The sequence below is a fragment of the Bos mutus genome, chromosome 2 (assembly GCF_027580195.1).
Source record: "Bos mutus isolate GX-2022 chromosome 2, NWIPB_WYAK_1.1, whole genome shotgun sequence".
Classification (NCBI taxonomy): domain Eukaryota; kingdom Metazoa; phylum Chordata; class Mammalia; order Artiodactyla; family Bovidae; genus Bos; species Bos mutus.
The window spans coordinates 101,318,654-101,334,952 of record NC_091618.1 but is presented as its reverse complement, the minus strand read 5'-3'; the positions used below and the strand labels follow the sequence as shown (position 1 = coordinate 101,334,952).

The 16,299-nt window shown below is 37.1% G+C and overlaps 1 protein-coding gene across 3 annotated transcripts in view; it reads right to left on the bottom strand.

Annotated features, from left to right (window-relative positions):
• SLC4A10 (solute carrier family 4 member 10) overlaps positions 1-16,299 on the bottom strand; it is a 247,679-nt gene that overhangs the window by 108,277 nt on the left and 123,103 nt on the right. For all 3 annotated transcript variants that reach the window (XM_070380872.1, XM_070380873.1, XM_070380874.1), the window contains 3 exons: positions 9,939-10,096; positions 5,533-5,620; positions 2,008-2,154 (listed from right to left, as the gene is read on the bottom strand). In XM_070380872.1, coding sequence (XP_070236973.1) covers positions 2,008-2,154; positions 5,533-5,620; positions 9,939-10,096 — 393 coding nt within the window. The remainder of the gene's footprint in view (positions 1-2,007; positions 2,155-5,532; positions 5,621-9,938; positions 10,097-16,299) is intronic.

Below are 16,299 nucleotides of genomic sequence, written 5' to 3'. Positions count from 1 at the left end.
GCAAGTAAAATACACATCAGATTTTTATATGGAGGATTTTTACAATTTTCATACCACATGCCCACACAAAGGTAATAACAAACATAAGAATTATGAAGAAAATTCTTGAAATCATAAATGTGGTTAACAACAGTAATAGGGAGTTTTCCATACAAAATGACAACCATGCTTTTGAATTTTCCTAACACCAACTTCAAAGCTATGTATCTGAGTATGGCTGGTCCGTAATGGGCTTTTCTTAAGCATATTTTCCATCCTCATTAAAATTTAAATTTTCCTCCAGTATAGTATGCTTTACTGCTAAGTCACATCAGTCATGTCCAACTCTGTGCGACTCCATAGATGGCAGCCCACCAGGCTCCCCCGTCCCTGGGATTCTCCAGGCAAGAATACTGGAGTGGGTTGCCATTTCCTTCTCCAGTGCATGAAAGTGAAAAGTGAAAGAGAAGTCGCTCAGTCGTGTCTGACTCTTCGTGACCCCCTGGACTGTAGCCTACCAGGCTCCACCGTCCATGGGATTCTCCAGGCAAGAGTACTGGAGTGGGGTGCCATTGCCTTCTCCAATAGTATGCTTTAAGGTGGGTCTAAAATCTTTTCAGGCATGTGGTACTGTTGTTTAGTAGAGTATCATTGATAGACCAAATTTGTGTTGAATACAAAGAAGGAAGATTTTGTGTCAGGGAATTTCACGTCCCTGCCTTCTTAGAGGTTAAGTAGGTTCTGGTACCCTGGTTGCTCAGACAGTAAAGAATCTGCAAGCAATGCAGGAGACTTAGGTTCAATCCTTGGGTCCGGAAGATCCCCTGGAAAAGGAAATGGCAACCGGCTCTAGTATTCTTGTCTGGGAAATCCCATGGACAGAGGAGCCCGTGAGCTACAGTGCATGGGGTTGCAAAGAGTTGGACACAACTGAGTGACTAACATACACCAAATCAAATGTGGTGGGAAATTTAACTCAATTCTGACACCATCTACCTGGAAGTAGCATCAGATTCCATAGGTCGAGAGTTCAGCCTTGGAAGACTACCCACCCCTCACATCCCATTTCAGATGCCCGTCACAAGCTCAGATTATTGCTGGTGCTCCGGACCCACTGGGGATATATCTGAAGCTCCTGTGAACCCCTTCTCAGGTTGGACTAATTTGCTAGAATGGCTCATAGTGAAGTGAAGTCGCTCAGTCGTGTCCGACTCTTTGCGACCCCATGGACTGTAGCCTACTATGCTCCTCCATCCATGGTATTTTCCAGGCAAGAGTACGGGAGTGGCTTGCCATTTCCTTCTCCAGAGGATCTTCCTGACCCAGGGATCGAACCCAGGTCTCCCGCACTGTAGGCAGACACTTTACCGTCTGAGCCACCAGGGAAATCCCTAGAGAAACATTTTACTTACTTGATCACCAGTTTTATTACTAAAGGATATACTCAGGAATAGGAAAGGATTACTCAGGAACAGCCAGATTGAAGAGATGCATAGGACAAGGCATGGAGAAAGGGAGAGAAAATTCCATGCCCTCTCTAGGCACACCACTCTTTCCAATCTCCACGTGTTCACCAACTCTGAACCCAGCCCCTTTGGGGGTTTATGGAGGCTTCATTACATGGGCATGATTGATTAAAGCACTGGCCATTGGTGACTGAACTCAAACTCCTGCCCCTCTCCCCTCTCCCCTCCCTGGAGGCAGGAGGGTGGAACTGAAAGTTCCAAACTCTAATCTCTTGGTCAGGCTCCACCTGGCAATTAGCCCCCATTCTTAAGAGAGTTTCTAAAGTAACCTCATTAACATAACAAAGACATCTTTGTTGCTTTCCTCACTTAGAAAATTCCAAGCATTTTAAGAGCTCTGTGCCAGAAATAGGGACAGAGACCAGATAAATATTTCTTATTATAATCACATCACAGAAGTTACAATTTAAATCATTTGAATCTTCAGCTATACTATCTTAGAACATATATTTAAAAGGCAAAAAATGATGGTAGTCCTAAGAGTATTTGTATATATACATACCTGGGAAGGAACATTTTTGGGAGGCTCTATTCGAATGCTTGGGTCCCACTCTCCGGGAGGAAGGACAGTCACCTGATCCAGAAATTCGTCAATTCCTGACACCAAGTCATTACGATCTTTTGCTTTGTAAGCAACATCATGAAACACCTATAGAGAGAAAATAACCATTCATAGATTTTAAAAATGCGTCTAAAATCTTAATGTATTTTGTGTTTTCATTTCCCAGTTAGCATACATGTGATTATAATGATTTGAATACGAAGTTCTTAACTAAAGAAGTTTTAGTGTAAAATATTATAGCCTCTTTTATTCTATGATTGCACAGATGTTTATCTTTTCTTAGAATGCTAGATGAATGTTGAAATTTCTGGTGGAAAGAGAAAAAGAAGGAAAAGGAGAATAGAAGGAAGCTCATTAAACTAGAATTAATGATTCAGGTTTGACAAACATTGTTTATATATATGTAAATCAAACTTTCTGAGAGAAGCCCCTGCTTTAAAATTAGAGATAAAAGTTTATAACAATATTTATACCATGGCATAAAACAATGCTTGAATAAATGATGGACTAATCAATAAACAGTACTAAGCCAAGTTATTACCTATATAAAAGTAAAACAGGATCTTTATCCATATCCCACTTAAAAAGCAATTCTAGGTATTAAAAACTTAAATATGAGTGTTAAACTATTAAGTTAATTGGACATAATGTAGAAGGCTATATTTATGACCTCAGAGTAAACAGTAATGCAAATCTCCAAGATTTAGTGTAGTGTCAAAACAAGCACATAACTAATTTCTGCTGTTCTTCAAGGGGAAAAAAACTACATGTTCAGTAATGTCAAATGCCAATAAGAGATTAAGTGACGTGAATACTGAACATAAGATAGTATATTTTGTAAATGATGACCTTACAGAAAGCAATTTCAGTAGAGTGGTAGTGACAAAAATTACACTGTAATACATTGAGATAAATGAAATTATTATGTTCAGGACCAAGTAGAGATTACTCTTTCAAAACTCTTAAGATTCAGGTTCAACCAACACTTCAGTGGGACATGCTATGTTAAGGAGTAAGAAATTTTAAGGATGGGAAAATCCTGGCCTTTTATTTCATATGTATTTTCTAAGTAGCTACTATATGTTAGGCCTGTTTGCTAAATGAACCAAAGGAGTCAGTGTTGACTTAGCTAAGTGACAGAGAGAGAAAACTGTTGACACAAAAGTCCAGAACAAGAAGAAGAAAAGTTTCTCTTTTTTTGCTTTTGTTCTTATAAAACTATGATATTGATGTTAATATACAATTACTTTATTATTATTTTAAAATAAATTCACAAATATATTTTTAAAAATTCTCATTTTTAAGTTCTCTTATAAATATCAGCATACTATCAATATAAACAAAAGCTCTTTGGAGTGCTTAATAATTTTCAAGACTATGAAGGGATTAAAAAATTGGTAATAGTGCCAATAAACAAAATCATATGATTTATCTCCAGTCATGCTCAACAAGAAGGGAGAAAAGAGGCTAGCTTAATTCAAGATAAGGTGTTGCTAGGATGACTAGAACATTCAGTCATTAATTCATATTAAAAAAATGTATTGAACCCTGACTGAAGGTCAGACACCATGCTAAATATGAAGATACAAAAGGAAAAGACAGTCTACCTACAAGAAGTCCCCAGTACAGAGAGGAAAAGAACAGCTTAGTCAACAAATAATTATTTGAGCACCTGACAAAATCAAAGAACAAAAATGAATATTAATGGTAATTGCTCACATGGAATTTAGAGATTAATAATGAAATTCACTTCATCATTTTCTTAAATTGTATGAATCAACATTGAATTTTATTCTTGAATATAATTGTTCAATGTATTTCAAAGCAGTTAGATGGCAGAACAATTTCTCCCCCTGAGCTTTGAACAATAAAAACCTTTCATTCTCTTTTAAAAGTATTTAGATTTTCTTTTAATATTCAATGAATGTACTTCATAATTAACATATCCTATTATAATTAACAGCTCTCATCTTTTGCAATAACTTTCTGGTTGAGTTTCCTCTTCTCTATTTCGCTCCTCATAGAGTTGGAAATTGCTCCAAGCTAACTTTCAAGTCTAAAGGATTCATGTTTGAGCCTTCATTCAAGGGCTCATTTGTTGTTGTTTAGTTGTTAAGTCGTGTCCTATACATGTATATATAGGAAACTAATACACGACTGAAGTGACTTAGGATGCATGCATGCGTTGGAGAAGGAAATGGCAACCCACTCCCGTATTCTTGCCTGGAGAATCCCAGGGATGGAGGAACCTGGTGGGCTGCCGTCTATGGGGTCGCACAGAGTCAGACACGACTGAAGCGACTTAGCAGCAGCAGCAGTTGTTAAGTCGTGTCCTATACATGTATATATAGGAAACTAATACTCTCTTTAAGTTGGTTCTTTCTAAAACAGATGAAAAAATTGGTTTTGTTCTAACTTTTGGTTTCCTATGTGTAAACATCAATAACTAACTCATATAAAATCAATAAACATAATTTGAACAGATAGAATTTATATTGAACTCCAAACATAAGTTCGAATTTTCAGATTTCATAAACCTAGGAAAAGTTATATACAATACTAATTCATAGATATTTGAAATATTTCAATAAATTATTAAATACTAATTAAAAGTTATATACAATACTAATTCATAGATATTTGAAATATTTCAATAAATTATTATTTAGATGAGATTTCAGAAATGTATAATCTCATTTGGTATTTACTACTGAATTTTGAATTTATGTCACTTCTGTGATTTTTGCATCTGCTCTTCTTTTACAATAAAAATAGATTTTTGCAAGGCATAGTAGAATTCAAGAAACCAGTTATATGATATGATATTTTATGTTTATTTTTATGATCTTACATTTTTTAGACATAGTTCTTTGAGAAGCTGATGAAAGTTTTTTCCAGTTCAAAAACCTACATACAGTGTTTGTACACAGAAAAAATTGTGTGTTGAGTCAGAGATCACAGGCCTCCTTGAAATCTATCTTCAGCTATTCTAATGGTTAAAAGGCTCCAAGGTTAAAAACATCTCCATTTAGGCAATTACAAAGAGAGTTGATAGATGTCTTACAGCTTTTGGTGTCATGTATACTATCCAGATAAACTGCCTCTTTTATTTTTTGAGAGCTTAAAACTATTTCGCCCCAAACAAGACCCTCAATGATATTAACAATGGTGCTTACTTTGGCAACACAAATGCTACTCAGTTCACTTAAGGGAATATTAATAAATACTCTCTAAATTCACTAAACAACAGATTTTCTTTAAAGTATAGGGTTTTAAAATGTTCATGTGTGTGAATTTATTACCCTTTTTGAACAAATTTTTCCAAGGGAAATTTTATAATAGAAGCATTTAAAGGGGATTCAATACCGAGAAATCTGATTCACAGTAAACTGTCATGAATACAGAACTCCAAAAGTTAGGTGTACCTAGTAGGGGGAAATGTTCCCAATGAACTTGAATAAATACCTCATCTGTCATTAGGGTTGCAATTGATCTGCCAATCTCATGGTACTGTTGACCCTTTCCCAGGGGTCCCAGAAGAATGAACAAAAATCTGTAATGAAGAAGAAAAAAACATGTTTCAAGGTAGAAATAAAAAATAATTTTAGTAGTACAGCATCACTCATCTCAAAGGAATTACTGAAGATAGGATTTCAATGTAAATATAGGATTTCCATATTTTTCCAGGTTATTATTACATATTTTGAAATATTTTATGTTTCAAAATGACTCATGCTTAAGATCCTTGAGCAATTGGAATCTGGGGTATTTTGCTGTTTCTTTCATTTAGTGACCTATAATGCTTAAGCAGTTAGTATGAATTTTAAGGATTCTATAATTCTTATAGGATAAAGTTAAGAAAAATAGAATCTGATTAAATCTTTTTGAATTGTAAGATAGATAACTCACTATCATATATGTAAACTGTAGAATTAGGTAGAAGAGGGGAATGGTAATACAGTAGCATAAGCAAAGAAAGAATATATGATAAAAAAAAAAGTTGGTGTGTGCAAAATTTACATTAAATAGAAAAAATGATTGCCAGGAATCAAAAATTAGAATTAAAAAAATCCATTAATTCCAATGCTGGAGGAATAATAATAGCAGCTGCACTGTGATATTCCATCTATTTAAGGTTGAAAGTCTAGCAAATTCATCATCACAACTGGAAATTTTGAAGAAATCAACATGTGTTTTAACTTTGGAGGACCAATTACTGTCCTGTCTCTGAAAAGGTCAATTCTACAAGGAAATGATGAGAATTTTAAGATGCCCTGTATTTCATAATATAACTACAGCATTCACTTGTTAAATGGTTTCTGCTTTTAAGTATGAAGACTAATGACTTTATAAGGTATACTGAAATAGATATCACAATTTTACCTTTCATTCAGTTATAAACTTCAGAGATTGTACATGTTTTTACATGATGCATATATTACAGTCTTAGAGGATCTGACAATTTTTTGTGTCAGTTGTAACTGAATCCAATTCTACTATACATAAATGTCCACTATACACTTAAAACAGGAATAATTTAGTGTGGTGGCAGATGCTTTACTAATTCTAGTCCTTTTAAGAAATTTCCTAACCTGTGTACATCTTACTATTTTCACATTTCTATTCCAAGGACTATTTATAAACCCTAAAATTATTTTCTGGTCTTTTTTACTATGCGTTACTGTTATACACACAGTGTGCCCTTTTGTCCTCCTAAGAAAGGATAATTAGGAACCTTGAATGGCTTTCTTTATTCTATTTGTCTAACTAATCTTCCTCCATTTTTCACCTTTCCTAACTAAACAGTCCAGTCTTTAAAACCTCTCCTTACACAGTGCCTCCATCGTGCCCCTAATTTCTCCTCCACTGTTCTCTAGACACACTTTGCTATGTCAGTATGAAATGAGGTCACTTAAACCTTGACAGTTTTCAAAGTGAGGGTATATAACCCCATTATGGCTTTTCTCTACTCCTGGGAGTTGTTTTTTTTCTTTCCTTTGAAATACAAGAGCTATCATTGTCATAAATAACCATCATTTACTCAGAGTTCATCGGACACCTTCTTAGCTGATGGAACGAGAATGCACTGCTTGGAAGACACAGAGGAATTTTAATCTACTAAAATAATACCACTATGGTTAGTAAATTTCACATGTTAAATCTGAATCCCCAATTCCCAGAAACTGAATAGATTACATGGTGTATATGGAAAAATGTAGCCTTAATCATACGTCAGACACCACCTTAATGTGTTCAGTTCATCCTTCTCCTTTTTAATAAAACTTGGTATGCATCAGAAGTCTTGGTAGCCCTCCAGATGAACAGACACACTTCTCTCTATAACTTGAATTGGTAGCCAGTTTCCTGCCTCAGATCTGTTCATACACAGGTTCAGGCAGAGGTTCTTAAACACTGAATTCCTTTCCAGTCAGCTGAGCTCTAATGAAATGAGGCCTCTTCTGACTAAACTATTCTATATTTTTGGAATATCATATCCACAATCAAACCACAGAGTGATATAATTGGCTATGTTTTGAGTTAAGGCTGAAAGGTTCATAGAAGAAACATTCTACCAACTGAGTTATCATAGCACCTGAAGTTATCATCAGTTTAACTTGACTAAGACCTTCAATGTTTGGAAGAGGAGACAATTAACAGCATCTGAGACAATTATATGCTGTGTTGTGCTTTGTTGCTCTGTCATGTCTGACTCCTTGTGACCCCATGGACTGCAGCCCACCAGGCCCCTCTGTCCTTGGGGATTCTCCAGGCAAGAATACTGGGGTGAATTGCCATGCCGTCCTCCAGGGGATCTTCCCAACCCAGGGATCGAATCCAGGTCTCCTGCATTGCAGGTGGATTCTATATTGACTGAGCCACCAGGAAAGCCCAAGAGACAATTATGGCATCATACAAAGGGCACCAGTCATGACGGAAACAGGGCCATACATAGATAAGTTTTGCTGTGGGAACAGGATCAGAGTAAGAGCCTATCTGCACACAGGAATCACATTTGATGGAGGGAGAAGGGAGGAAAACAAGGTGCCCTAGAAGAATTGCTAGGAATGTAAATGTGTTGTGGCCAATATTCATTTTTCTTCACGAATTTGCCCATGGACAGTCTTATCTCTATAACATGAGATAAATAATAAATAACAAAATTCAGTTTATATTATGGCAAAGTTGTTAGTTTTTATGTGCACCTAAATGAAAAACACGTTCAGGTAATCAAGTTAAATTTGTCCTTTTGATTCAGATTCAACCACGGTAACTACCAATGATTCTTAAGACTCTATGTATGGGAACTATACTAAGATTGAAACATATAGTATGTAAGACACAGCAGGTAGTATCCTAATGATGGCACTTAAGCATAAACCGAGCCTTGAAAACTTTGATCTTTTCAAGTATGATCACACTCATATACTAGATCCTCTTTAGCCCATGCATGCATGCCTGCTAAGTTCCTTCAGTCATGTTCAACTCTTTACCACCCTACGGACTGTAGCCTGCCAGGCTCCTCTGTCTATGGGATTCTCTGGGCAAGAATACTGGAGTGGGTAGTCATTCCCTTCTCTAGAGAATCTTCCTGATTCAGGGATGGAACCCGCCTCTCTTTGTCTCCTGCATTGGCAGGCAGGTTCTTTACCACTGGCTCAGACCGGAAAGAATGCCTGCAATGCAAGAGACCCAGGTTCCATCCCTGGGTGGGAAGATCCCTTGGAGAAGGGAATGGCTACCCACTCCAGTATTCTTGCCTGGAGAATTCCATGGACAGAGGAGCCTAGGGGGCTCCAGTCCATGGGGTCACAAAGAATTCCACAGGACAGAGCGACAAACACTTTCACTGTCTTTACCACTAGCGCCACCTGGGGGCCCTGTTTAGCTCATGCTGCTGCTACTACTGCTAAGTCGCTTCAGTCGTGTCCGACTCTGTACGACCCCATAGACGGCAGCCCACCAGGCTCCCCCGTCCCTGGGATTCCCCAGGCAAGAACACTGGAGTGGGTTGCCATTTCCTTCTCCAATGCAGGAAAGTGAAAAGTGAAAGTGAAGTCGCTCAGTCAGGTCCGAGCCTTAGGGACCTCATGGACTGCAGCCTACCAGGCTCCTCCATCCATGGGATTTTCCAGGCAAGAGTACTGGAGTGGGGTGCCATTGCCTTCTCCGGTTTAGCCCATAGTCTAATGCAGTCTTTGAGAAAAGCCTAATACTTTATCACTTTTCACCGAAAGTCTAAAAAAGGAGTTCCAGTATTCTGGCCTAGAGAATGATGATACACCTTTTGAGGGATTCCCTGATAGCTCAGTTGATAAAAAGAATCCTCCTGCAATGCAGGAAACACCAGTTCAATTCCTGGGTAGGGAAGATCCCCTGGAGAAGGGATAGGCTACCCACTCCTGTATTCTTGGGCTTCCCTTGTGGCTCAGCTGGTAAAGAATCTGCCTGCAATGCAGGAAACCTGGGTTCGATCTATCCCTGTGTTGTGAGGCTCCCCTGGAGAAGGGAAAGGCTACCCACTCCAGTATTCTGGCCTGGAGAATTCCATGGACGGTACAGTCCATGGGGTCACAAAGAGTTGCACATGAGTGAGAGACTTTCACTTCACTTCAGGATGATGTAGACCAGGGTATTCAGAGATAAGGAGTGTGCCTAAAAGAAAACATAGAAATTTGAGAAGAAGGAAGAAAGAACAATTTTTAAAGCACTTTTGGCATTCCTCCACAAAGAAGAAACAACAGTTTTGTGGATTATACTTTAGTTTCAAGAAAAAAAAACTCTCAGAGGAAATTATATTTATACCTTTTTTTTCCTCCCCACAAAAAAAAAAATGGCTTAAGAAAGTGCAAAAGATGCTCTTATACTTTTACCTGGTTGGGATTGGGACCTCAGCTAATCCTTGAAGCAGTACAGCTGGGGACAGCCTGACAAATGCAACTACAGTTCGATCCAAAAACTCTAATTCCCCAACTAAGATGTTGGAGGCTTCAGCACCTGGAGGAATCTTCTTCATAAAATGCAGATCGACCTGAGAGCATCACAAAGTAAAATACATCAAAATTGGACAAACTTGTTAAATCATTCCTAGCAGAGTACTTCACACATGGTAACCCATCATTAAATACAGTTTAAATAAATATAGCTTATATAAGTATTATTTAAATCAAATTTAAAATAGTTAAACATCTTTCTTGCCCTTTAAAAATACTTTTTTCTTTTACTTCTGTATTTTTGGAATTTGTTAACAATACATTGAATATTCTAGTTTTCTGCTCAATACTTTTCAAAGATGCTTTTCAGCATTAGAAATCTTGAAATTTTCAGGGTGAAAAGATTATGTGTTCAATTAAATGCATATACTCTAATCATAATTTAATTAGTATTTGCCAATATATTTAATATTTGTATACTACATTATCTTAATTTTGTACATAATACATTTCAATTAATATGTAAAATATGCCTATTTCAAAAGAAACATAATCAAAATTTTCCTTATAATATAAATTATGACTTTAGTATTCAACTTTATCTTAATTGTTCTATATCCTTCACATTTTATAATTGTCCTGATCAATCTTCAAATTTAATTTCTCATCAGAGTATTTAGATATGGCAGAGTAAAGGAAACAAGAATAAAAATATTAACATTTGGAGTTGCTGAAGAGCCACAGCTGAGTTTCTGATATGAAATGTCTATGACTGAAATGAATGCACACAAAACAAATCCATCATTAATAAAAAGAAATGCTTAAATGGTGAAGTGTGAAAATGAATGTAAAATATTCAAAGAATAAGTATCAATTTTCACATAGAGAGCCTCAGTGAAAACCAAGTAGTGATTTTTAAAGTCACTTTTATAAAGCCTATTTTTTATTTCTAATTCATTGACTTGCTTTTAATGGAAACCTATTGGTAGGTAATAATGATTGCTATAATAATTCTTTCTATGCTCCAAATGAAATGGAGACTAAAGACCAAAGTGGGAATAGGAGAGAGTGAGGCAGAGAGAAGGAAAAGACAGAGAAGGAGAAAGAAGGAGAGGGAGGGAGATGAGAAGATGAGGAGGAAGTGAAAACAAAGAGAGGAGAAAGAAGAGAGAGACGGGGCGAGAAAAGAGCTCTCATAAATACTTGAGATCAACAAGACTTTTTTGGGGGCCAGATACTCCTTCTGTTTAATGATTTTCGAATTTTTTTCAAGCAGTTTAAAATGAAAAAAAAATTAAAACTTTTAGGAGGAATAACTTAGGAAGTCCATAGCCAGACTATAGTGACTATACTAAATTTGCTGCTTTCTGAAATCAAGACCTCAGCACACTAGTATAGAAGGTTTATAACTACTTAATTTTCTGTGAGATAAAGGTGCCTCAAAACATAAAATCCATTATATGAAATATTTATTTTATCATAAGGATTAAATATAAAAATAATCTAGTATGCCACTAAAATGTCAAATAGAAGTAATGTTCTAATTTAAAGAAAAAAAAAAACTATTTAACAAAGCAAAACTGCCTATAAAATTTGATGAATATTATAAATTTCAAAAATTTTAACCTATAAATATATTTCCAAATATACATTTGTAAATTTGTAATATCCATACACTATTAGCTCTGTGAGAAAAACATTAAATCTCCACAAGTCTTTCAGAGCCTAAAAAACTAAAATAAACTATTAAGTTTTTTCCCCCAATAGAAATATGATATTAATACACTGGAATAAAGAGACAATAGCTTTTTAAGAAAATCTACAACTGGTAAGCAATATGAGTCATATTGGTAATATCTGTCATAACTCTAATGAGAAGTTTGAGTTCAACCTGGAAGACTGTGTAAATTCCTTTATTCAATATATCTGTCATAACTCTAATGAGAAGTTTGAGTTCAACCTGGAAGACTGTGTAAATTCCTTTATTCAATATTTCCTGACATATGCCATAACCTTAACTACTGATGTCTGTGCCTCAGGCACGGGGCAACTACACACATGACTGCTTTAAGATTTACTTTAATTAAATCAAGGAGTACCTAGTACGCTGTGTGCATGTGTGCTAAGCTGCTTCAGTCATGTCCAACTCTGTGTGACCCTATGGACTGTAGCCCGCCAGGCGCCCCTGCCCATGGGATTCTCCAGACAAGAATATTGGAGTGGGTTGACACGCCCTTTTCCAGGGGACCTTCTCAACCCAGGGATCCAACGTGCATCTCTTGTGTCTCCTGTATTACAGGTGGGTTCTTTACCACTAGCGCCACCTGGGAAGCCCACCTAGTATGCTGCTGCTGCTGCTGCTGCTGCTGCTAAGTCGCTTCAGTCGTGTCCGACTCTGTGAGACCCCATAGACGGCAGCCCACTAGGCTCCTCTGTCCCTGGATTCTTCAAGCAAGAATACTGGAGTGGGTTGCCATTTCCTTCTCCAATGCATGAAAGTGAAAAGTGAAAGTGAAGTCCCTCAGTCGTGCCTGACTCTTACTGACCCCATGGACTGCAGCCTACCAGGCTCCTCCGTCCATGGGATTTTCCAGGCAAGAGTACTGGAGTGGGGTGCCATTGCCTTCTCCAACCTAGTAGGCTAAAGTAGCTTAGTTTTATAGAAGAAAATACATGGTCCTTAAATTTTGTTTTTGCATTATATAATACTTGATATATCATTGATTGATACCCGTTACTTAGAAAATCCACTAAAATATTTAGAATTTAATTTCAGGATTAGGAAATTTATTCTGATTTAAAATGTAACAAATTATAGTTAAATAACATATATCAAAAGACCCATTATATTATTGTAATACTCTATGCTATATATAGTATAATACTATACTAAATACTAATATATATAGTATAATACTATTCTCCAGGCCAGAATACTGGAGTGGGTAGCCTTTCCTTTTCCCAGGAGATCTTCCCAACCCAGGGATCAAACCCAGGTCTCGTGCATTGGAGGCAGATTCTTTACCAGCCAGCCACAAGGGTAGCCCAAGAATACTGGAGTGGGTAGCCTATTCCTTCTCCAGAGAGTCTTCCCAACTTTGGAATCAAACTGGGATCTCCTGCATTGTAGGCAGATTCTTTACCAACTGACCTATTAGGGAAGCCCACTCTAAATTATAGTACTTATTATTCTTGGACTAGTCATATATTTGGGGTAATAGATATATATTATCTACTTATTTTATTATACAATTATATATTATTCCTGGGATAGCCCTATATTTTTATATTTATGTTAACATACAATTCATAAAGAACCTTATTTGGCAATCTAACTTTTAATACAACAAAAGGTCACATTTAAGGACCACAGTTTAACTTTTTATAAAACTACAAATATCAAAAATAGCTCTGAGGAGTTAGGTTGACCTACATTCCTAAGACAGTCCTCAAGTGGACTCAAATATGGAATAAAGAAATCCTGGAATTTTCTAGTCCTCTGAAGAGAATCTTGAAGAAACCAAGCTATATACTCATGGATCTGGACTTATACTCATGCATCTGGGGTCTCCAGACCTTTACACTAGGAAGGGAAACATGTTTTATTCTGGTTATTTGACACTTAAGTTGTGAATGAGAAACAGTTATATCACTGGGGAACAAGGTTAGACCAAAGATAATGGTGGAACCATAAGTGTCTGGACAAGCTACACACTAAGATGTGAAGGAAATACACATGAGTCTTTAGGGAGAAAGTTTAAGTCTCAAGCCCATTGGAGAATGTACAGGAAAATGAATAGAAATTCCCTGGGGAGACATGGTCTTGTAACACTAACCAGCGAGTGATCTCTAGTAGCTCTCTTAATCTGGGATTCAGTTTTCTCCCCTTCTCAATGAGATTTTTAAGGTTTCCTAAAATTCTAGGATTTTATAATGCAATATATTTCATACTTTAAAGACTGATGATGAAGGGAGTTCCTTCTACATAGAAAATAATGTGGCAGTTCCTTTAAGTCACTTGAAATTAAAAGAAGCCATCAACATTTGACATGAGCCATAGTCAGATCATGAACTCCTTATTAACAAATTCAGATTTAAACTGAAGAAAGCAGGGAAAACCACTAGACCATTCAGGGATGACCTAAATCAAATCCTTTATGATTACACAGTGGAAGTGACAAATACATTCAAAGAATTATATCTGATAGACAACAGTGCCTGAAGAACTAGGGACAGAGGCTCATGACATTGTACAGGAGGTAGTGATCAAGGCGATCTCCAAGAAAAAGAAATGCAAAAAGGCAAAATGCTTGTCTGAGGAGGCCTTAGAAATAGCTGAGAAAGGAAGAGAAGAGAAGGCAAAGGAGAAAAGGAAAGATGTACCCATTTGAATGCAGAGTTCCAAAGAATAACAAGGAGAGATAAGAAAGCCTTCCTCAGTGATCAATGTAAAGAAATAGAGGAAAACAATAGAATGGGAAAGACTGGAGATCTCTTCAAGAAAATTAGAGATACCAAGGGAACATTTCATGCGAAGATGGGTTCAATAAAGGACAGAAATGGTATGGACCTAACAGAAGCAGAAGATATTAAGAAGAGGTGGCAAGAAACACAGAAGAACTATACAAAAAAGATCTTCATGACCCAGATAACCACAATGATGTGATCACTCACCTTGAGCCAGATATCCTGGAATGAGAAGTCAAGTGGGCCTTAGGAAGCATCACTATGAACAAAGCTAGTGGAGGTGATGGAATTCCAGTTGAGCTATTTCAAATCCTAAAAGATGATGCTATGAAAGTGCTACACTCAATATGGCAGCAAATTTGGAAAACTCAGCAGTGGCCACAGCACTGGAAAAGGTCAGTTTTCATTCCAATCCCAAAGAAAGGCAATGCTAAAGAATGTTCAAACTACCACACAATTGCATTCATCTCACACGCTAGCAAAGTAATGCTTGAAATTCTCCAAGCCAGGCTTCAACAGTACATGAACTGTGAACTTCTAGATGTTCAAGCTGGTTTCAGAAAAGGCAGAGGAACTAGAGGTCAAATTGCCAACATCTGTTGGATCATCGAAAAAGCGAGAGAGTGAGAGAAAAACATCTACTTCTGCTTTATTGACTATGCCAGAGCCTTTGACTGTGTGGATCACAATAAACTGTGGATAATTCTTTAAAAGATGAGAAAACCAGAATACCTTACCTGCTTCCTGAGAAATCTGTATGCAGGTCAAGAAGCAACAGTTAGAACTGGACTTGGAACAACAGACTGGTTCCAAATAGGAAAAGGAGTATGTCAAGGTTGTATATTGTCACCCTGCTTATTTAACTTATACGCAGAGTATATCATGTGAAATGCCGGGCTGGATGAAGCATAAGCTGAAATCAAGATTGCAGGAGAAATATCAAAAACCTCAGATATGCAGATGAAAACACCCTTATGGCAGAAAGTGAAGAACTAAAGAGCCTCTTGATGAAAGTGAAAGAGGAGAGTGAAAAAGTTGGCTTAAAACTCAACATTCAGAAAACTAAGATCATGCCATCCGGTCTCATCCCTTCATGGCAAATAGGTGGGGAAACAATGGAAACAGTGAGAGACTATTTTTAGGGGCTCCAAAATCACTGCAGATGGTGACTGCAGCCATGAAATTAAAAGATGCTTGTTCCTTGGAAGAAAAGCTATGACCAACCTAGACAGCATATTAAAAAGCAGAGACATTACTTAGTCAACAAAGGTCCATCTAGTCAGAGCTATGGTTTTTCCAGTGGTCATGTATGGATGTGAGAGTTGAACCATAAGGAAAGCTGAGCACCGAAGAATTGATGCTTTTGAACTGTGGTGTTGGAGAAGGCTCTTGAGAGTCCCTTGGACAGCAAGGAGATCCAACCAGTCCATCCTAAAGGAAATCAGTCCTGAATATTCATTGGAAGGACTGATGCTGAAGTTGAAGCTCCAATACTTTGGCCACCTGATGCAAAGAGCTGACTCCTTAGAAAAGACCCTGATGCTGGGAAAGACTAAAGGCAGGAGGGAAAAGGGATGACAGAGGATGAGATGGTAGGATGGCATCACCAACTCAATGTAGATGAGTTTGAACAAGATTTGGGAGCTGGTGATGGACAGGGAAGCTTGTTGTGGTGCAGTCCATGAAGTTGAAAAGAGTCAGACACAACTGAGCAACTGAACTGAACTGATCAACATTTGGGAAATAATAAAATAGTCATATATATAGTCAAATAATAAAATAGTCTCTATGTCAGTTTAAAAACACAACATATCTGCTTTTTAAAAGCATTATA